This window comes from Pterocles gutturalis, unplaced genomic scaffold, assembly GCF_000699245.1.
Source record: "Pterocles gutturalis isolate BGI_N339 unplaced genomic scaffold, ASM69924v1 scaffold1738, whole genome shotgun sequence".
Lineage (NCBI taxonomy): Eukaryota > Metazoa > Chordata > Aves > Pterocliformes > Pteroclidae > Pterocles > Pterocles gutturalis.
The window spans coordinates 1-23,789 of record NW_010125169.1 but is presented as its reverse complement, the minus strand read 5'-3'; the positions used below and the strand labels follow the sequence as shown (position 1 = coordinate 23,789).

Below are 23,789 nucleotides of genomic sequence, written 5' to 3'. Positions count from 1 at the left end.
GCTACTATGAAGAAAGTTATCTCTGTCTCTCCTTAACCCAGGACACCATGTTGGCAGACACAGGTGCGCCTAGGAGCCAGAGAGTCATGGCTCTTGGCACAGAAATGGGTTCTGTCCCTATAGATCTGAATTGCTCTGGCTGCTGTCACCAGGCTTTGGGTGGTGCCTGATCCATCCCTGGGTACCTCAGGCTAATCCCCAGGAAGAGCCTCTGCCCGAGGGTGACTCTGGCGTAGCTTGGCACAAACACCATGGCATACCCTGGCAGCATGCAAAAACGGTGACTTTCACGTGCTCCTCTCAAACAGGTGCTTGCACAAAGCTTCAGAGGGTGGGACAATTAAACCGTGTCATTCTTAGGAGGTCACCTCTATGCTCTGGACCTCGGGATGGTTGGTAGGCCAAGCAGGCTGACACAGAAACAATTAAATGTTCACTGGTGGGTGATTTCTTGGCTTTTGCCTCAAGGATCTGGGGTGATGCTGGTCCATGATGAAACAGTTCAGTTTTTCTGGCTGTATTTTTCTTCCCCATGAGAAAAAAGTAAAAAATATCTTTTGAACCTACTATTTTCTGCAAGGAGGAAAAATTTCTGAAAATTTTCTTCAGATGAATGTGTTCTATAATGCCAAAAGTGATTTTCAGTGGAAGGTGCCTATACAATTTGTAGACTAGCTTTTGGTAGTTTTATTTTGAAAAGTTTATTTTGCAGTTTCTATCTAATAGTGATATAATCTTAATTAAGAGTAAAATCAGAACAAAACCAAGCTTCTTTCAGTCATTTTTCTTGACTGTGTCCTAGTGCGCACACCTGAGCTGTAGTTTGCATGTATGTGTGTTGGCATTTAGTTTGCATGTATGTGTCTTGTTCAAATGACCAATGTTCAGCCTCCCCTCTCTTACAAAAAGCCCTGAACAGTGCTGGCTGGTGGAAGATCAGAAATCTCTTTGGGAAGAGGTCTGTGACACCTGCCTGAGCTGTACGTCAGCCAAGGGCAGTTACCATATGTATAATATTCTTGTGAAAATACACTTGAAGTGTAGGATGCTCAGCCAAGTTTATCCTTATTGTCCATCTGAGGGGCTGCAGACGTCTTCTCAGATGATAAGGATGATTGGCAACCAGCAGGCTTGCCACCTGGGTGGTGTAAAGCTGGATGAACAAGTGGGATGCTGTGTCAGGAGTAAAAGCCTGAGCAGCCATCTGGTCCAGAGAGGCAGCTGCAGCAGAGACCACCTGAGCACTGACTCTGCATCCTTGTAAAAGACAGGGCCTTTTATATCCCAGCATGTCCAGCCTGTGTGCAAGGCTTCGAGATATCGTTCAGGTAGCTGAAGCCAATCACGTACCTGCCTACTTTAAGGTTGGTATCCTCTTACGCCACGTACAGCTGCATATTCACGGCTGTGAATATACAATGCCTTTTGTCTGTATGGCCCAAATGTACATTTAATGGGAAACAAGATGGTTTTCTGGCCCTCTGTTCCCCAGACTGGCTTAAAAGTACACAGAGGTGTAGTCATGGCTGGAGTAGACAGGTTGAGCTTTGCTGTGGTGTGAGAAAATGTCAATATCGTGCATGTGCAGTGTAGCATGTAATGCTCCATCTCCTCTGCCTAGCTGGTGAGGGGCAAGTGAAGCAGACATGCTGTGCACAGTGAAGTAATCTGCCATCTTACTGCAGCAATGGCCACTGATCTGCCAAAGAAAGTGTTTTGCAAATGTCTCTGAGGGTTATTATCAGGCCAAGGCCCAGGAAAGGTGCTTTCTGCATAAGAAAAGTTGCTGAAGGTACTGAGCTGACAGAAAAGGCAGGGAGGGAGCTTGGGAAGCAGATGGAAAAACCAGCAAAGCAATGTAAAGGAAAGCATTGCTGTGGGAACCAGCTGACGGGCAGCTGGGGTGGAGTCCAGGCAGAGCTGCTGGCCCTCAGCCACTGAGCAGAGATGGGAGAGAGCAAGTACCGAATGTTCACAGATCCCCCCTCTCACCCTGCTGAGAAGCCCCCCTTAGCACAGTTACAGCAAATAAAATATGGTTTAACAAATACCGTGGGTAGAGTTTGGGGAATTTCTTGGAAGCCCTGGTCCTAAAGTCTTTTACTTTGAAATTAGTAGTTAGACTTCAAAACAAGTGTCTGAAGAGTGATTTAGGGACAGAATGTGTCAGGCCATATATATTCTGATGTGCTGTAGGTCAAAGCCTCCAAGAAACATCAGGCAGTAACATGTCCCCCATCTTTTCACTGCTGCCTTTTGCTTAACGCTGATTTTCCTTTGTCTCACAGAGCACACAGCAAATTCCTCCGACCCATCTAATTTATATTTGAAAGTGACTTCTCAAGCAAGCAGAGGATCTCTTCTCCTCTTTTTTCTCCCTCAGCTCAGAAGAGCCTCTTCCTCTTTCACAACATTATAAGAACCCAAAATTTGTTGTATCTATTTTTTCCACCATTCTATGAAAAATTGGAGCAAACTTACCTGCCTGCAGTGTGCAATGCTAGGACAGAGACAGAGAGGGAGGAAAGGCTTGTCAAGCCAATGACCGCATTTAACTTAACGTTGCTTGTTTCTCCCTCTCCTTGGAGAGACGGACAAATGAAAATTCAAGAGACCAGGATAAAAAAAAGCATGGCTAGATAGGAGGTGGCACTAGCAACAAAATGGGAAAGGACATTTTGTTTGTGTCACAACAGGATCTATTTTTAAGAGCTTTTGTATGTTTCATGTCATAAAATCACTTCTGGGACTATTCTTTCTGAAAAAAAAAAAAAAAAAAAAAAAACCCATGCCCACTGCAGAGAGCACTAAAATAGTCCACTTCAGCCACTTCTGACAGGATGTATGGAAATAATCAGCATTAGTCTGAGGTAAGAACAAATAAAGGCAACTATCTGGTGGCGCAGAATAAAGAGAGAAGAGCAGGATTTTGCTCAAGTAGATTGAAAGAGCCCATAGCATTAGATTGTTAGGGATGACAGAAGTGGTAATTTGTTTGGCCTAGTAACTGCTCTAATTGGTGGCCATCCCTTTGAATATGAATATCCTGTTGAATATTTCCAGTAACTCTCCTGGAAACAAAACAATGGTGTTCAGGTCTCCTCTGGACGAGGGGCTACTGTTCTTACTGCTGAGACAGAGAGGGGATCAGATGCCATCAAGTGCTTTAAAAAACATGCTCTCTCTTCAGCTTGTCAAGCGCATCTCAAAATTATTGTGCCTTTTCTATGTACAGCACTAATTAAAGATCTAGGTTTCAATTAATCTCTTGTTTTCCTGGCACGTAATGTTACATATCGGCCAGAACATTTTGTTTTAAACAGAAAGCTCACCTGCAAGGGCCCAGCCAGTATACACACTGCTCTGAGATGTTTTTTGTTATAGACGAGGTGTGATTTTAAAAATGTATATGGGAATGAGGCATCCAGGTCCTACTGAATTTCACTTTGATGTGAACATACAACCTACCTAGATGTCTTCAAAATGTCTCAAACAGCAAAATGTGGTAACTGTGCTTCAAATTAATTTTCAAAGATGAGTTGCCAACTTTGTCAGAACACTTTCAGATTTAGAAAATATTTTAAAATTGACATTTTCTGATTCTACTGGTATCTCATCATAAAGTCTTCCCAAGACAACACCAGCTACATTCAGCGAGTGCGTGTACCAACCCTTCTCAAGCATTCCACCTGCTAATGCAACACGAAGTGTGGACATGATACACACATCCAGCAGTCATGTTCTGCTGATGACCAGACATTAACTTGAAAAATGAGCTAGTAAATTGTGCAAGTGTGAGTGGGAAGGAGCCATTTTTCCTGATGAAAGTTATTCAGGCTCTCAGGTGTCAGAAGGACTTAGTCTTCTTGTCCAGTCTTCTACTGCACTTCCGTCTTTCAGGTTGATTTGTAATGCTTCGAAGGATCACAGCCCAACTTCACTGATGTGGTGTTTTATCAGAGGAATGAACAGAAGCCCAAGCAGGGCTGCTCTTTCTTGTCTTTTTCTCTCCTGTTGGGTAGGCTTTTGTAAGAAACATTGTATTTTACAGAGTTACACAACACAGTAACTGAGAAATATATCTTTATTATTAGAATTTTTATATTCTAAAAACTTTTATCTGGGGTTACAGTACAATCCAATTTCTTTCCAATTAATTAATCTGGCATTTGTTCAGCAAGTAACTGTAACTTAGGATTGGAGAAGTTTAAAAACATGCAAATTCTTTTACTCTCTTTTTCTCTTCCTCCCCCAAAAGGACAACTTACAGTCAAGATTTTGGAGCGATAAATAATAAAATAAGCATCTCATTTGTGAACTACTAGTTGCACTTAACTTTGGTGACTAACAGATAGGCATTTAAAAACAAAAATATTCTTTCAGTGTCAAGTGGATAAAGGAACAGATGAATATATTTTACTCTATTATCTTTCTAAAGTTCACCTTTATTATCTTCAAAAAGGGTCAGTTTTTCATGTTTGTAAGCAGATGTGGGATGCAACAGAAAAAACTCAAGGATGTTTCCATTTTGTGGCTTGCCTAAGAAAGTTGTCGTAATACACCATCTGACTGAAAACCATGCAACACAATTAACAACTCCTTTTCACCATACACAATGCCTACTGTAAGGCCAAGTGTGGCCTTGTGACATAGTTACACAAATATTAAAATGTCATTACAACCTAAATACCCGAATTAGTTTTACACTGTGACTTTCTACTGAAAAAGCGTTGAGAAACTTTAAACATATATCTGACTGTTCCACATACACTATTTAAAATAAAAGTGAGGAATAATACTGTCTTTCTTCACACTGCTACTTTCTGGGAGTCTGTACACTGACAAATGTACAACATCTGTACTTACCTGATCCTAGATGACTGATCAGTCATCTTCTGCTTTAAAAATATTGCAACTCCGGTGCTTATTGCAGCAGTAATCATAGTGATACACTGTCTTTTAGTACTCAGTTCTGGTTACAGTCATAGTTATAAAAAATTAAAAACATTTTTCACAAATCTTCGTACACATACTGTAAAAATCACCTTCCACAAAAACAATTTACATCTGTTATGAGCATTTAAAAAATAAATTACACAGACTTGTCTCACCCTTCTTTTTCTTGAGAAAACAAATCTCATCAGTAACATTGACAGGATGTTCATATCTGTAAACATGGCATGAGGATTCATGTTACCAAAAAACTGTACACTCAATCATCTTGATAAATAATCTGATAAATAAGGATCCTTTTAATTGGCACATACCAATGTAAACATGTGTGTTCCCACTCTGCAGTTGTCTCTAACTTCCTTACTCTTGGGTTTTTAGCTGAAATTCAGGGATCTCTCAGCCCTGTAAGATTCTTCAGATATAAAAATGTGATGGGTTTCAATTATGATCACAGCCATTTTAGGTCTCTCATGCTTAAAACCAAGCACAGGCATTGAACGTGGTGCCATGCAATGGAACACATTGCTTTTGCCTTTCACTTGCCGCACCACAGCTGACAATAACCTGCTGCTGGCACGTGGTACCGAAATTTCTCCTCTGGCTCCATGCTTGTCCAGGCTGCAGTACCAGTTTCTGCTCTCCTCTCTAAGTGACACCAGAGGCTGGTACATATGGCAAAACCATAACGCTTCTGGAATCTGAAAGCTGTGCTTGAGACAGCAGAGCAGCCCAAACTGTACCAACAGACAACCTGGCTGTTGGCAGGATTGAGTGGTTTAATACATGTAATAAAATATGGAAATGTATCCGACCGGGCTTATGGCAGAAAATCCAGGGTAGCAACCTGTAACCAGCCTCCAAGAAACTCAAGTAGACCTTTTGCATCCAAGTATGTCTGTGCAGGTAACAGTTAATCATTGATCTTATACCTACCTAGGCTTGAATACCTACCTAAGATTGAATATTTAGGTGCCTATTAAATGGACTCTTCCGAAATTCAGCAACAGCACAGATGGAAAATAAATTACCAAGCCACATGTTGCTGCTAAAATAGTTCAACATACAGCCACAGTACTGCCCAGTCAGATAACTGCAGTCATTTAAAATAAGCTCTATAAATAAATAAATAAATATAAAATCCTCCATGTAAACGGAATAAAATGTCACTTCTGTTATAGTGCCCAAAGAGGGAATGGCGTTACTAAATAATATAAATCTTCCATACTATATATATTTCTATATATTATATCTGATATGTTTTGGCACGGCCAGATAGGAAGAAGCAGGATGATTAACTTCATTCAATATCTGTTCTGTTGAAGCCAAGCTCCTGTGTTACTATATATTGCTAACCATTCCTATAACGGTCTGGCCTTTTTACCCATCTTTGATTTTGCGCTACTTTTCCTGGCAGAGCAGACTGGTTCGCCTTTCTTTTGTGCTCTCCATATTTCTCTTGAGCAATCAACAGGTTCATAGAAGCATTTCACTGGCTGCAAGCTGTTTTTTTCATCCTTTGCTTTTTTAAAAAAGATCCTTCCTTTTTGACAGGAATGAGGCTTTGCGTCAGGGATGTTATATGAAGTATGTTGACTTCCTCGGCTCCTGAAATTAATAATAGGGATTATTAATAACTGTTACTCAATCTTGCACAGTAAAAGGTCCCCAAAAGTCCCAAACCCATACATTTTTTAAGACAGAAATAGCCTTGTTTTACCAGACCAGGCTGAAAGTTAAAAACAGAGTTGCAAGATGAATTACATTTCTCAATACTTAAAAGCATCCCTCACTGTGAGAACCTCGACATGTGTAAGTGGTGAAGTTGTCATGCATGTTCATCTACACTTTTATTCAGATAGCATTCTGCTGATTTTGGAGTGCCGAGACCTTTCTGAGGTCTATATTCTCATAACTTGGTGATCTACAGGCATTTTAAAGATGCACATGTTCCCAGCAACTTTCTGCAAAGAATGAACATCCCATAGCCTTGGAAGACCACACAGCACCAGTAACAGTTGAAAGTAGGTGCAGGAACTCTAAGAACTTCTTGGTGGGATCTCAGTGCTACCCTAAACTGTGGTCAGGCCCCAGGGAACTGCTGCTACTAATGGCCAATAGCTCAGGAAACGCCACACTCTACCTTTGTGCTGGCCACCCATCTACGGAAACTTCAGGTTTGCTTTTAGGCTTTATTTGAAACAGAAGAGGAAAGGGGAATACACAAATTGTTGGGAAGACAGGTATGAAAGCTTAAAGGCCAAAGTAAGCTCAATTCTTTGTTCTCTCTGCAATGGTTCAGGCCCAGCAGGATTTGCTGAAATCAGTGTTTTCACGTGGGGTGCCAGCATGGTGCCTGGTGCTACAAAGGCTGATTCCATGCCCTCTGCTCTGAAATTTTATGCCAAAACCGCAGTTTCACAGGTCAGTGAAGTAAGATCATTACAGTCCCTTTTAGCAGATTACAGCAGATACATGTAGTGTAACAGCAGTGCTATGAACGTAAGGCACCAGCTCTTATTGCCCAGCTACTGTGACTGAAGTGAAGAACTGACGTGCTGATGTACAAGTCAATCTCTTAAGGATTCCTGTAGGGCTATTTTTCCATAGCTCATTATTTCTGGAAACAACATATGTGTACTATTACTTCTCCTGGGAGTTAATATTGCACACTTACTTGAAAATGCCGTTTTGGAAAAAGCTGCGGTTGTTCAAGTGTGTACAGTGCACGCCCTCTCCTGCTCTTTAAAAGACCAGAAGGGTGTAAACAAGCGCCTTTGTATTTGCTGGTGGGAGGCACTGAGGGCCAGTTGACAGCACAGGAACTGAGCCTTACCTACAGAACAGTTTTCCTTGGTTGTCAGCTCTGCCAACCAGACTTCACTATAGGGAAGTTTTGAGGGGAAAATGCCATGCAGGTCCAAGCTGGAGGTTGCACATGCTGTGCCTTGCTGGCCTAGTGCACACCCACTTGGTAGGGGTTAGAAATCAGTTGTGTAAATGCACAGGTGTTGGCCACTCTGGTTTATGATCGCTTCTTGGGCACTGTTTGTTACAGTCCATTACTGAGTTGTTGTTACAAGATGTAGTGCTCTGTTTTTCTTGGATGTTGTTACGGTGAAAAAGTTACATCATTTATTCCCAAAGCACACGCATGTGTTATTGCAGGTGATATTAGTCACTCCTCTCTGCTGCACTGAATGATGCTATTAAAACCAGAAGAAGGTCAACATTAATATCATAAGAGAGGATTGCCTAAAAGAGCTAAATTGTATTTAAATTTAATGAGTTTATGGTAGAGAAGATGGATGTCTGTCCCTAATTGACAGTCAGGGTAAGAAGGTATCTAAGACGGATGAAGATGCAGGCCATTGCATATGAAATGCAATGCTGCCAGCTCCAGATGTGGGAAATGTTTTTTCATCGAAAGCAGCAGCTCCTGGATGCAAGTGACTGTGAGAGTCTGAACTTCTACTCAAACATACTCCTAATCTGTCACATTATGGAGAAAGACTGAAATGATGTGACTAAATGCACCCCACTGCCACAGGCACTTCTAAACAATCCTATTCTTGCTGCATTTCACAAACATCAGGTGTTTTTCGAGACGGGTCTCGTGACTTCGAGAGACCTAATTCTTAGCTTCTTTGCAATAGGAACTGCATGTAAAGTTGATTTAGGCAGAGATGTGCAGGCAAGTCTCAGTGCCTTTGAGAAACAGTTAGTGAGCTTCAGCAAAGGTCTGCCATGCCCTCAGTGGGGCATTTCCTGAAAACAGCTGGGAGAAACTGGAGAAAAGGAACAGGGAAGCAAGGCAGAGGCCTTGGAGCAAGAGGGATTGCAAGTCCAGCCATTGATCCCAAACAATGTAAGCCATCAGCAGCCCCAAACCCTCCGAGATGGCACTGAATTTTCTGGATGGGTAGTAAAACTTCCCCATTTTTCTAACTGGTACATGTCATTAAAACCTCGTTTTATGTACTTAGCTGAGGTACAGCTTTACAAAAGCTGGTGTGATGAACACAAATGCTGGATTCATCCACAGAACAGGCAGAACAAAACAAAACTTTCCTACCGCTCTGACCAGCCTCTCCTCTATCCTCCCTTCTTTGCAGGACAAGTTAGGCCATTTTTAACCTGGTAACTCCAAGTAATGGCTACTAATAACTCCTAGTTCTAACAGTGTCTTTTCAAAGGAGAAGTATACCAGTAGTTAAACAGAAACCTCTAAACAATTTCATGTATGCCTTTGAACTCCCACTATTTGTCAGCAATTAATGGGTTTTACCAAACTGCATTATATTTACACCAAAGACTTGTCAGTGGAAGGACTCATCTCACCGAGTCACTGAATTCACTGTTTATATTTTAATTCTGTCTTCCTGGATTCCAATCATATTAAGACACCTAGAAGCCTGAAAAGTGTAGGCACAGTCAACTCAAAGTCTACTTTGGATAATCAAGTTTTTCCAGAATCTCAGATCAGTAGGGGAAAAAAAAAAAAAAGATATAAAAGCTATGAAAATAAGAAGTAGAAAAACCAAAGCTAAATCCCCATGCTGTTAATTATTAATGCAAACACTGCTTACTGGCAAAAGAGCACTTGGCCAGTTGCCTGCTAGGACTAAGATACATGAAAACCAAAACCAACCCAAAGATCAAAAAGCCCCAACCTCAACCCAGTAGGCTACATGTTGTATTTTCTGTTTATTTTCCAGACCATTCATCTGTTCATGGTCAAACACATACAAATCTGTCAGGGTTGCAGAAGTCCCAGACCTGTGGTGATGCAACAGGTTTAACAGGCAAAAAGACCCAAACTCGTGTCTCCACTAAGAAATGCTGCCCTGAGGAAGGATGCACTACCTGACCGTCGCTTGGCCAAGTGGCATGTGTGATGCTCCAAACCAGCTGCTGAGACTCACGACAAGTCACAACGACATGGGAAACCAGCCCCCATTAGTTCTGCTGCTCCCAGGACAGCTGCTTGAGTAACCTGAGATGTTGTTAGTGCCCATGCTTTGGTAGGACACGTTTGCTTACATGTGATTTTTAAGTTGACAGTGTTACTGTCAGTTAGGAAATGACAACTGTCTCTTTTCTACCTACAGAATGTTAAAGATGCTTTCAGATGAAACTTGGCCTGTGTCTGCTGAAGAGATTCAACTACTGTAGCTTTGCAATAGGCTATCACAGTCAGCAGCAAGGAGTCATTAATTTAACTGAAATTATTCATTTTTTTTTTCAAAATAACTGTTTTAGCTTGCTTTAGCAGAAATCTGCTTTTCCTCTATTACATGACATAAATATAGATCATACTCAGGTACAGAACTTGATCCAAACCTAACCCGATTCAGGCTTTTGGATAAGGTGAAGTGCAAAAAGCAGAAACGTAAGCGTGTCGTTAGTATATTTAAGTAAGAAGAAAAATAGAAAGATATACATACAGGCATCTGGGTTTCTTATTTAATGAAATGTCTGTAAACTGCAAAGAAAACAGAAACAGGTTATTAATATTCCTATTACATTATAAAGTAATTAAAGTATAGGGATAAAATATACACAGTCTTCAAAATCATACTTCCATTCTCACCTGCTGTTAAAACTAGAAGAATATTCATGAAAGAAACGGAAAAAAAACTTTTACAGACTACTACTCCTCCAACTTATTTAATCTGTTTTTAAAATTCATAACATGTGAGTTGTTACTGGTTGGATTTTTCTTCATTATTTTTATCGTAACTATAATAAAAGTAAATTGCTAAAGAAGTGTGGGCTGAACAGAGATCTTTCACATTAGATTAAACAGTATGGATACAATGAGAAGTAACTACTGTGTTCAAGAGAATTAATAATGTACAGTGCCTGAATAAGCTATATTAAATTAACTTTCTCTCAGGGCATTTAATTTTGCAGTGATCCATTTCCTTTATACAAGTGGCCAGGGAACTCCAGCTACGAGACCTTGGCTCTGCCTACAGCAGCACTGAAGGGTGGAGGATGAGAACGCAACCTTTTCTCTCCCTTCCCACCCCAAATCCTGAGACCAGCTAGTGACAGCATAGCCTCAGCGCCAGCACAAGCATTGCATGACTTCATTTTTTACAACAGTTTGGTTCACAGCCTGGAAACAATTTGTCTAGTCCCTCTTTTAGCAGGGGTCAGGAAAGGAGCTGTTCAATGTCAGCTCAGCCTAAATCAGTATGGGTACTGAATCGGTTCTTTGTACTGATCTCCTATCAGTGCTGCTAGACTGAGCCTTTGAATATCATTTGATGAAGTCATGGAGCCAAGCAACTCAGATCTGGCATATGAAAATGATTATGTCCTCGTAAATGTTTCCCCTGTCCCTGGTATTGTCCACACTTTGCAGATGGATTTTTGCCCAGCCTGACTTTGCTTGTCGTCTGTCTTGGATGGAGTCTGGAGCCATCTCATGGTGTGCTTTTCTGTAATTACGTCCTGAAGGTCAGGCTGGTCAATAATTGGAAGGATGACCTCAGAGGAATGCTGAAGTCACTCAGAAAGCAGGGCAGCTGCCTCAAAAATTAGTGCCTTCCCCAAGGGACATTGCTGAGCCAGGGATCCTGCTAAACGCATCAAGAGCACGGGAGATGACTTAATACCGAGGCCCATCTTTACAGCCCCCCTCAGTGTTCTCACAGGCACTGTTTGAGATGTCCTGCGCTAGATTTCAGGACATTTACAGGTCTTGCCTAAAATTCTTTGTTTTCCAGGTTGCTACAGGAACCTTTGCTTCCCACCACTCCGTACCTATTCGGTGCTGTGCCATGATCAATGCTTTTTCCTCCCACCTCCCAGGACAAGCAGTTACTGCACAGGCAGTATCTGGTATTCATCCAAACTGAAATAGTCTTTGGAAGCCATGTGGATAAAACTTGCTGTATAAATATAACGCATTCTAGGGAAAATACTGAGTTTAAGTATTAATAATGAGGGATTTTTTAAAAATCATGTATTTTTAAAAAACAATGTTTAGACAGCTTTGGTTTCTAATATGTGGGGGACAGGCCTGTGGGAATCCATTCACCATTTCTAAGATTTACATGATAGGTAACTACAGAAAGCAACCTGACTTACCAGCAGGCTGACGTGTCCTCTATAGGGATCCATATCTTTCCTGAAAACCTTTAGAGATCTCCAAAAACCTGCCAAGTCACTAAGTGACTTAAAGGAAAGTGTTTCTTGCAAAGGTTAACAGCAGCAATAGCCAAAGCTGAGAAAAAAAAGTTAAATATCTGGCAAATATTTCATTATTCTTTGCTCTCCCTTTCCCATCTTTGGCTACTGCTGCTCTGATACTTTCTGCTTGTTTTGCTCATGTGAAGTAGCAGTTCAAAACATAAATAAAACAAGCCTGAATAAACAGGTTACGAATCCAAATCTGTCTGGAGTAGCAATCAGCCTGTCCCACTGAGCCCACCTGTACTCAAATTCCAATACTTTCCCTCTGGTGGTGGGTGACAATGAAGGGAAGGACTTTGCTGGCTTACCACGTGCTCGCTGATGTCGGTGTGGCTGCACACCATCTGCCGATTTTGGTAATATTCTAACTGCCTTTCTGCCAGATCCACGCGCTGCAATAGGTTCTCAATGAAGTGCTGGAGCCTGGCTTTTCCCCGCACTTCTTTTTCTGCTGCTTCTTCCAGGAAGTGGTTGAAAGTAACAACTTCTCTGTAGGACAGAAACATTGCAAAGAGGTCACATTTAAATAATGGGAAGGCCTTTGGTCTCACTGCTGTCAAAAAACTATTGATGCTTCTCCTGTTTTGCATGGCGATAGCCTATGGTGGCTAACTGCTGTCCTTCACCTCTATTAAAAGATTTCAACCTTTTTGTGGAGACTTCGTTAAGTGCTGGAACCCTGAATGCCGAATTTCAGTTGCAGTGGATTTGGGGTTTTTTGTCATATTATCATGTCTCTTGGGAATAGTTCTTACTTGCCCACAGGGCAGAAATGTCATTACGCATCACCTCTCAGGGTATCTGGAGACAGCTATAGCCACCTTATCTTTTTTTTTTTTTTTTACTTACCCATGTGAATATCAGGCCTGAAATAATAGAGGAAGTAGATAAACCCCCAAATTCATCTTCCCAATACATCATAACCTTACAATGGTAGTTTAATGTTGCTACTGGGGTGGTTCCTAACTTAAAAGAGCTACCGTGGCTATTTTGTCTGCAATCCTGCAAGTACGTCAAAATGCAGTGTTATGCTCTGGAGCTGGTGGGAGCATGGGAGATTAAGAGACAATCTACTGATCACAGATCAAGGAGTATGTGTGTGGGAAGAGTGAGTTTTAGGTCAGGAGTCTAGGAAAGTTTCTTGTCTGGTAACGCAACTGGAAGAAACAGATGGCACCACTGCCTGTGAAAGGTCCCAGCTCTGTACTGAGACACAGCTCATTTTGAAGTGCTCTGCATACTATCAGTAATCAGGCCACCACTTGGACCTCTGGTATCAAAATTTTCTGGGGGGGGAAAGTTTGTTTACAGAGTGAAGCATGTACTATGAAAAATGGCAAATCTGAGCACGTAGGAGTTCCCCAGTTGATAAATGCCTGGATAAACAGTTCTTGCTCTGCCAATGAAACCATGTTCATTTTTGCTTTGTACAAAATGAAGAGGTGGGAATTGGGGGAATCAGTGCTTGCCAAATGAAAAGGGCATGATTACTTGGTAGAGATACGTTGCCTGAGGGAAAAGTGTTTTAAGCAGAAACTAGGAAACAGTTTGTAGCAGAGCCTTTCAAAGATTAACTTGTTTACAACAAATCCAAAGCTTCTCTGTATTTCATTTTTTTAGTTCAGTATAGTTGTAGATAATTAGTCTAACTCAGTGTAGTTGTGAAACTGTACAAAACAGTGAGCTGGTCTGAGCTAAGAAACGTCATGCACAAGTGACCAGCTATGGAAATTTGTCATCTAGGATTCAGGCTGGATCTGCCTGCTCTAAACCACAGCAGAGTGCAGCAAGACACAGTTTGCATGGCTGATCTAATGGTAGGAATGAGGCAAAAACAAACATGTACTGTTTGGATGAAGAACATCAATGAATATTAGTTTCTGTTAACTTACCCACAAAATCTGGCTGATGAAACAGAGAGGTACTTCTCTGATTAGCTCAGCTAACCCATTCCATTTCAAGGCTCTGCACAGTTTCTGTGATTATTAGCTTGCCCAGAGTGACCTGGTAATAAAAAGCCTGAAGAATGCATAGGAAGAAGCCAATCTAAACTCATTAAGGACAATTTTAGGGCCTTATTCAGGCTGCATTTAAAGCATTGTAACCTCCTGTTTCATGATGCCACTCTGTATTTGTGTTAGCATTGGGAGCCCTCGGGACTCCGGCAGCCTCCTCTTTTACAGTGGACAGAAAGCTCAAAGGGACAGAGACTCAGTAGGTCGGCTCCAAATCCCTTTCCCTTTGGGTATGGAAGGAGAGTTCTCACACACACGGCCCGCTAGGCCACTGGCCCTCCTGCAGGAGGGATGGGGCAGAGCAGGGAGCTGCCAGCCTGGGACACCACAAGGATGTACCTGCCAGGGTTGCTGTAGGCTTGTGCACTTCGCTGCAGTGGGAGGCTACAAGCATCGAGGACTTGGCATTTAAGAGTGATAGTTTCATAAATGCTAACATTTGTAATTGAGTCAGCAAAGGTAATTCAAAAGCATTCATTAACTGCCTGCTCCATGGCATTAATAAACCATGCACAAAGTTTCCTTTCCTAAAATACCTCCTTACTGTGCTATAGGGGCTCAGGGGGAAGCAGTGATTTTTCTGGAAGACTTTGATCACTACCAGGAGAGCAGATACATAGTGTCAATAAATTCACCAGTATCTTCCTTGCTTTCTAGACTACACTTGGCATCCTACGTGCCATTATTTGTAGGAACTGTTATTAGCAGCAGTAGTAGCACTTCCATAATTTTTCTGTTTAGTTGCCTCTATACAGCCCATGAACCTGCCTTTAATAACTTTTATCTAAAACTTTTCCTTTCAGCTGAAATGGTACCAGCACTCTGTAAATTCCCTTTACAAAGACAGAAGGCAGAGTATACCCACCCACCAGGTCTTGGTCACACTCAACACTTCAGTTAGTTCAACTACTTTCTTTGTTTCCACTTCCTTCTCACCTCTCAGGAAAACAACATCAAGCCCTGACGAGGGACTGTTAATAAGTGTTTCTACTTGCTCTGATGCCTCTCCCTCAGAGAGCTCACTCTGTGCCATGGCTATGCCTTGGTTACCCGAAGGGAGTTCCCAGAAGAATTTTTACATTCCTCCCACCATGAACAATAGGGAAATGGTTCAAAGAACTCATCTAGCTGCCTGCAGCTGCTGCTTACCTGTTGAATTGCCTTTCTTGTCTCTTGTAGTTCACCCAGACTTTATCTTAGCCATACTGATGACCCTCTCCCTTCAGCTCTATTTCTAGATGGTTGTAATGATTTTTTGGCCTATATTCTTTATTTTACTTTCAATTTATTTCTCCAGGGCTCTGCCAATTTTTGGGGCATTATATGCTATGATTTCTATCTTTTACTCTCTGCTCTTATGTTTGTGGAAAGATGGATATTCACAGAGGTCAGACGCTGCTCCTAATGAAGTCGGGGGAAGCTGAGCCCGTGAATATTGTGGTGCCCAGTTGGTAGGGGCATAAACGAGAGCACAGCAGCATGGGCCCACTGGGCTCTGTGTCTTGACAGAACAGCCTTGTCAGCAGCGCTTACCTGAAACAGGAATCATTCATTAAAGCCTGGCTCAGACCTGAAGCGTTGGCCTTTCTAATGAGAGGTCTCTGCTACCCTGCACAGACTATTCCACATCTGGAGCACTGCTGCTATATTAGGAAAAGGTTATGTAGAGTTATTAACTCCCCTTGAACTCCTCTGCTCTCAGCAGCATCTCTTTCCCACTCTGCTCTGCTCCTGCATTTGCTCTCTGCCCATCAGCCTGCAGACTCCTGCTCATTTTTGCTCAGGTGCACTCTGGCACTTGCTGTAACACCATAAACTTTAGATCCTGACAGTATATTTTCTGAGCAGAGTAGATGATGCTCAGTGCAGCTCAGATCTCTGTAAATTTCCATAATGGATAGCTGAGTGATCTCATCTGTTTGCTCATAGTTTACTATACTAATATTAAGGTATGTTGTATAGCAAAAAGTTTTGTTAAAGGGGTTGTGACTGGGCAGCAGGGAGAAAGGTGTGTTTCTTCCTTTGCTTTGGGTGCTCTTGTCAGACAAAACCTTTCAGGAGGAGGGATTCTTGCTGGTGCCCGGAGTGCAGAGGGCACACTGAACTGTGAGCAGCTTGTGGCGGCAGGGCAAGGTAAGCGAGAGGGAAAGACAAAGCAGACAAGGGGATGCAACCTGGGAGGTGTCCAAGAGGAGGTGCCTGTACTGCCAGATTGCCAGAGAAGAGCTCTTCCAGTGCCAGAGGAGTCCAGGAGGAATTTATTGCAGTGCAGCAGGCAACTCAAAGGTGCTCAGCTGAAAAAAACAAGTGCAGAGGGAAGGACGCACTGCAGGCAAGAAAGACTTGCTGCCAAAGCTTTTATTTGAATCTGACTCTGCCAGGGAGTCAACCTGTTACGGTTAATGTAACTTAACTAGTTTGGCATTTTGCATTCCAACCAGAGTCCAACTGCCCTCATAGAAAAACTGCAGACAGCCTGCCTTGAAACTTTTCCTGAAACCTTCTTTATGGAGGCTGGTGTCATGGAACAGCATGAGCTGTGGTAAATAAAGTTACAAATCATCGACTGACTAGGTGACATTTACTCTTCTGCCTTTACCATGAGATTATACAGCGCTCCTTGCAGGACTAGTGAGCTGCAGTTCTAGTTTACCAGAGCAGCTCCTGGCATGTGGACCCTGCAGATACCCTCAGTATTTGTGTGGCTTTCAGCAGTTAAGCATGTGACACAGAGTAGATACAGAGGTTGGGACAGCTCCAGCTCCTTAACAACTGACAAGGAGGGCTAATGATTTCTCACATTGCAACCAAGCCCTCCTACAGATGCATAATACTGGTCGCAGGACTATTTACAGCAACTTTGACACCTGCACCTGCTCTGTAGGTGGAGACAAGCATGAAGCTCTATGCAGCTTCTGCACCCAAGTATTAAAACCCTTTAGAGAACTGCACTTGGAATAACTCTGCCTAAAATCCATAGAAAACCCAACACACTATTTTACCCGAAGATAGGAAAATTCCTACCACAGTAAGGCGTAAAGTGATTTACTTGTGAAAATATTTAAAATATACACATTCATTAAGTATTAATGGCACTGACCTCATCCACCATCCCATTGGTGTTATTGCCTGACGGCTGCTATCTGTTATTCATTAGTTTGTAGTTTCACATTCCCACACCGCTATCAGTACATTCGATTTCAGAGGTTCACACCTCCTCCCTTCAGAAAGTTGCACCCATTCAGTGGGCTATGCTCTAGATCCGAGCCCTGAATTTACTGGGTGACACTGTGGGATAGTCATGCTACACTTGAACCACGGCAGCTTGGGGAGGAGTAATCTCTTGAGTGGGAAGATGAAAGAAAACAGGGAAGAAGGAGCAGGACCACCTGAAGCTGAGGGTGGAAGAATGATGTGTAGTTGTGGTCATATTCTACTTAGAGCAAAAAACTGTTCTGTTGTACAACTGAAATTTACATTTTAAGGAAAGCTGTTGTTTGAAGGCATAAATTGCAGTGATCTCTAAGAGCCAACTTTTAATCCCATTGTCGAGATGTTACTTGCACAGATAGTTCCACTGCTTGCAAATTTAGGGTGAAGCCAGTGGCACGAAAAACTACTCCCCACCACAGCTATTCTGAAATATCCCTCGCACTGCAGGCTATGCCAGAGCAGGGGCATGACCAGCCAGTCTCAAAACAAATGCGTTAGACTGGTTAAAGAAATTACTGTCAGAGATATGGCAATGCTCTTACCCTATTATTAGAAGACAAAGTGAAATTGTTTAAGCCACCATTGAAGGCAGCTTCCAGCTGAGGACCATAACTTCAAATGTTTTCCCTGTTCAGACTTACTGAAAAACCAACTCTATTAGTTTCATCTTCTTACATAATTTACAGAAGCAAGCCTCTCGGTGTCCTCTAGAAGTTAAGTTCATAGCTGGTTTTAGTTTCAGTGGTTTTCTTGGTATCTTATTCAACACAGCCATACTCCCTTCCAGCAGGCTCCTGTGTTATTTTCAAGATCACAGTACTCACTCTGAGTTGCATTCTCCTTCATCAAACATTGAATAATCCCTTTCAGGGCACATTTTCCAATTAAATCATTTATTTGCTCAGCAGCTCTGCTGAAAGCTTGACCCTGTAGCCATCATTCGTCAAAACTGCCCAGGGCTCAACTGAGGCAGGTTAGTGAACTGGGACCTGTTGTTGGTAGCTGTGCCTGCTCCTTCAGAACATCAGTTTTTCTTTTTTCCCCGCAAATAATAAAAACAAACTTTGTCCTTTTGACTTTCTAAATATGAGAATAAGTCAGACAAGAATGACTTCTGTAACACTTGCCCATGCTTAGAGTAAGACTACTTCAACTACGCATTAGTATGGCACCTCCACCTGTCTAGCCCCTCAACAAGGGCATCACACTAGTATAACAGCAGCTACCCACATGCATATTAGCACAGACATTTTGGTAAGGAAATAGGAATAATTTAACTAAAAATATAATTTTGCTTTATCACTGCCTTTGTTGGACTGCTATAGGTTTTATTTAAATAAAAGAAACAAAAAAAAACCTGACAAGTCTAAAGAAATAACCCTACTGACCCTACAAACTCTAAATGGGCGGCCCTGTGCCTGCTGGTTGTCTAAACCAATGCTCCTCCCTCTCAGAGTGAGGGAGTAACCAGTGAAACCTCATAGTGCTGTCATTTGAAATTAGTGCTTTGATTAGCAATGACAACATAACTCTGAGAATAATTTACTCTCTATGGAGCTGTGAAGTCTAAAGACTTGCTGCTGGCTTTGGAGAACACTGCAGAGAAAACAGCTTCTGACAATGTGGCCACTTGGTGGATCACAGTCTTTATCTGTCTCACATGCTTGGTCCAAGCAGAGGCTCAGGACAATACGGGCTTTTGCAGGTAAAACAGAGAAGAGAAATGAAATTCCATCAAATCAAGGTGACCTCAGGTCTACTGCCTCCACTGACGACTGCCAGAGTCCCAACAGTGCAATATGTGCCTTTGCTACGCTGGGCAGAGATGCAAGATGTAAGGCCTAGAAGAGCTCCATCTCTTCCTTCCAGAAACCTTGACGTTTAAACAAAGAATTTAGATCTTTCCTCCCTAACTCTTCTTGGGGCTTCCTAACCAGATTATTCTTGCTGATGCACATTCTTCCTTTCCCTTAGCTTTCCTATTTGATTTCACAATCGGACCCAAAATCAGAACCATTTTCCAAACCGCAATTGTACTTTTTTTTTCTGTCATCTTCTTGCATAACCTTCTGAAGAAGAAAACTGATAAATCCCAACTTTTTCTTTTTTTCATAGCCAATTTACAGATCAGGAGTGATGGTTAAATCTGCAAATATATCCTGTTCCATATTTAGTTAATTCTTTCATTATTACATGTAGATGCAGGTCTAGCCTAATAGCCCAGATAGGTCCCTGGATTATCTGGGCACATTTTATAAAGATAAAAATAAACCGGATTATTAAATCGAGTATTGTGGAGTCCTTTGATCTCTGATAGCGATTATCCATTCATATAAGACACTGACAGAGTAGGTGGATATGGAGGGATACTCAAGTATGGGCCAAGTGTAAACACCTGTAACTTCTTTATCAGAACATTGTTATTTTTCAAGAATTACTTGAAGGGATCCCCATAAAGTTTGTGAGCCTCTTTACAGAGCCTCCAAAGAATAGTTTTTGTGACCTTATCTTAGACTTGTACTAGAATTTCCTTTTTTTTTCTCCTCTTTCGGATAGTTTGTTGGTTTGGTGTTGGTTTTGTTTTGTTTTTTAAACCCTCAGACTGATCTAGAATAGTCATTCCTCAGTCTCTTTGAGATGTAGAAAAGCATATTGATTATAAACCCTTTCTTGTTTTCACATGCACCCTACTGCATGACCCCTGGTAGTGGGGACAACCATTCAGAGACCAAAGGAAGACTGGTTTCTTTTACTTCCTTAGAAATAGCATGATAAGGAGGTGTTTCAGGGAAGAAGGTGCTTTCTTTTTCCTTCTAAAAAGAGGAAAGAGGAACAAATTTTCAGCTACTTTGGCTTAATATCAATGCTGGTTTTGGGAAAAGTTATCCATATTCACAAGATTGCTTACTGAAAGAAAAAAAAAATCCAAAGGAACTGATGAAAGCATTTATTTCTGAAGGTCAGCAAGTATCAAAGCAGTCCCTAAGGGCTGCCTTTGACTTTCCACAATCTGCAATGAGAACTCTTGCTTCTGCAATTTCCATTAAGCAGTCTTGTTTGTCTTCCTAATCATCTGGACTCCTTCCAGAAATCAAAGCCAAAGTTGAGATCCTCCTTTTTTGAACGAGAAAGACTTTTCAGCACACCAAATAAGTTTTTGAGCACTTATTCTAAGCAAAGGAATGAATATGTGGACAGGCCTCAGAGTTTATCAACAGTCCATGAGAAAGCCAGACAAGCAACACTGTTGTTACTGGAGTCATGAACATCCTTTCTTCTCCCTTTTACCAGAGCATACCATGCAGTGCCTCCCTGCTACTGGCACAAAGCCAAGTGTCCCAGGCATTTTTAGAGGTTCAAATCTCAAAAGGGACCCTTAAAAGTACTAGTCCTGCTTTTATAAAGCATTTGTTTATAACTCCTTTCCTTCTCAGGTTTCTAATTATATAATGACCTTTTAATTGACAAGCCACACAGTACATCTTTCTATGGCACTATCCCTTGTTGTTCCCCAAGATAGGAAACGCAGGAACCATCCAAACAAGAAAAAAAAAAATCTGTATTTTCAGTTCTTCTAAGTGAACTCTACCTATTCTTACACACTGCCTACCCTCCCAGCCTCCTCAGAGTACCTTTGTAGTGACTTCTAAGAGGCAACACTACGGGGCCAGGCACAGGCACATGCAAGAACATATTGACTCCCCTGTTTTCCCCTCCACACTCTGGGCTGACATTCTTTCATCCTACCTACTAGCAAGCATTAGGCTCATTTACCTTCAGAAATTAAACACACCACTGTGTAATATCTATTCACTCATTCCTATTGCTGCTTTTGCTTCCAAGTTTTTTTATCTTCTCTAGTGAAACCTGAAGCAAGCTAGTGGTAATCCTAGAAGAGCAATACCCTGGATACTCAGGTGAAGTCTCTTGTGAAACAGCCTCTTTTGGTTAGTGTTTCTGAACAGTCAAATAACCTTCAGTCTTCCCTGTAACACCAACCTAGGAGCTACCTCCTGATCTGCTTATGCTTTCACCCTACTCCTTTAGAGACAGCTAACATTATAAAAGCAATCATCAGAGCTCCTGCCCATTTACCACGCCTGGCAACATCTAGAGTGAAGGACAGTGTTTCCCCACTTCTCTCATTCTGTGTTCAGTTTTTTCTGGCCTCAGAACCATAGCCTGCTGCTGCTGCTAGTAAGCAGTCTGACAAGGGGGCAAGCAGCCTCTACCTAATACGAGTTAAAAATCACAACTTTTGCTGCCTTGTTCTTTTTACAGATCAGTGTCCTTTCCCATCCTGCCCATATCATACCCATTCTTTCTACCCAGATAACTCTATTCCTCCTATCCTCTTTTTCCACAAGCAATTTTCTTATGCAGCACTGCAGAACTTTGGTTTTGCTCCACTGAATGGTTTCTGCTTTCTCCTAACAGTCAGGTTTTTCCTGTGGATCTCAAGCCTTGAATTTTAAAAACATGTTCTGCATTTAGTTTGGGTTAAGATTCATACCACTTAACTTTAGGTATCTAAAGTTCAGCATCCAGCTTAAGATGGCTGTTTACCCGAGGTCCCCCTCTAGTCTGGAGAGGAAGGACTTCCACAGAGCAATCCCCCCCCCTCTAAAATACTTTTACAGAACAAGTAGAATGAAGCATGCTATGAAAGAGCCCATAAGGGGAGCTTGGTTAGATGGGAATACCAAGACTGCTTCAAACTCTAAGTTATCTTCATGGCCTCTTTCCAGTATACTTTCAAATCTGTCTCAGTTCCACTATTATCTTTAGCTTCATCTTGAGTCCTTCAGTCTGCTCTTCCATGAGGATCACCTGATATTTCAGAAATGAGAGGTTCTGTTGAATATCTCAAGGAAGATACACACCCCAGAGGCTCAAATCCCACCTTTGCTGTCCCCTCTCCTTGGAAATCTATAGCACTGCTTTAAGATAGGTGACTCCTACAGATATAGAAACCATCATTGCCTTTTCTTTCTAGTCCTTAGACTACAGGAAGGAACGATGAAAGCCCTCCAGACTTCCTACACTGAACACCTACACCACCTCCTTATTTCTTCAAAGATCAGCGTCATGGCAACTAGTGCTTCTCATCTTCCCTTTGTAAGCTGCTGAATTGGTTTAGAGGCACTCCATTACCACAGCTCTTTATTTGCATTCCTCTAAAATAAGTTGTGCTGCTCCAAAAAACCTGAAAGGTTTCAGCAAGTGCTGAATAAACTAAGTAGTTCATGTATAAATAATATATCAGCTATCACTACATATTTAATGGATGCATCACAAACATATTTTTAGATGGCCTAGGTTAGTCAGAAGGACTATGGCATCTGCTTCCCATTCCCATGGCAGTGACTCCCATTTCACAGTTCTGTGTCCATCTGAAACACCTACTTGGACATGGCCTTTTCATCCCTGTCTCCCGTACAGCTTTGCTGCTGCATGAGAGACCATCCCACTCCACAGGCAGCTCACTGACTGGGGTGGGATGGCTTCAGGAAAAAGGTGCTATTTGATATTCTCTTACACACTTCCTCCAGCCCTTAGCCACCCATCTTGTCTTAAAAAGGTAACAGATTAGAGGTGACAGTGTAAATCAGATTACACACCGACGACAGCTTCTCCTTGACCCCAGCCCCATGAGAACAGGAACACAACACAGGCATTAGAAAGTGTAAAAGTTAGTCACTGGGGAGTCAAGCATGAAAGCCACCTGCTCAGGAGCTGTCCCCTGCCTTGTCGGGGACATGGCCACACAGGCTACAAATGCAGTGATCATTAGCTGGTGAGCACCAGGCCCTTTCATAACCAGCAAACAACTGAACCATCTCTCCTCTTCTCCCCCGAAGGCTTCCACTCGCACAGACGCCGGCCAGCCCGCGCAGATGCTGTGCCTCCCCACTTACTCCTCTTTTCGGTGAAGCTCCTCCTCCGACTCGGTGAGCCGCTGCTTCAGGGCTGCGATCATTTCCACCGCCACGTCCACCTGCTTGCTCAGGGCCCGCTCCCGGCGCTGCACCTCCTGCTTCTTCTGGGACAGCTGCACGAAAGCTGCCCGCACCTCCAGCAGCTCCGCCGTCTTCTGCGCCAGCTCTTTGGTAAGCTTGTCGATTCGCTTCTCGATTGTTTTGTCCACGGCCTCCACCATCCTGTTAAACTTTTCTCGGACGTGCGCCTCGAAGGAGGCTTTGGAGTCAGTGGCTGAGAGGCCGGGTTTAGAAACCTGCTTGCCGGGAGACTCAGCCGACACATAGTTTGCAACGTAGGAGACAGGCCGCTCGGCTTCCACCTCCAGCGCCCGCCCACGCTTTCCACTCTCGCAGGACGCTTCGCAGAAATTCAGGTAGGAGCCTTTCTGCTGTAGGGCGGCACCAGGGCTCCCCGGGCTGCCCT

The 23,789-nt window shown here is 42.4% G+C and overlaps 1 protein-coding gene across 1 annotated transcript; it reads right to left on the bottom strand.

The window, feature by feature from the left end:
• Nucleotides 1-6,311: 6,311 nt before the first annotated feature.
• Nucleotides 6,312-23,784, bottom strand: ZNF365 (zinc finger protein 365; the record flags this gene model as incomplete). The annotated part of the gene is made up of 4 exons (XM_010078442.1): nucleotides 6,312-6,558; nucleotides 10,398-10,435; nucleotides 12,465-12,645; nucleotides 23,303-23,784. Coding segments are annotated over 4 exons (948 nt in total), but the record flags the coding sequence as incomplete, so codon positions are not given.
• Nucleotides 23,785-23,789: the final 5 nt, after the last annotated feature.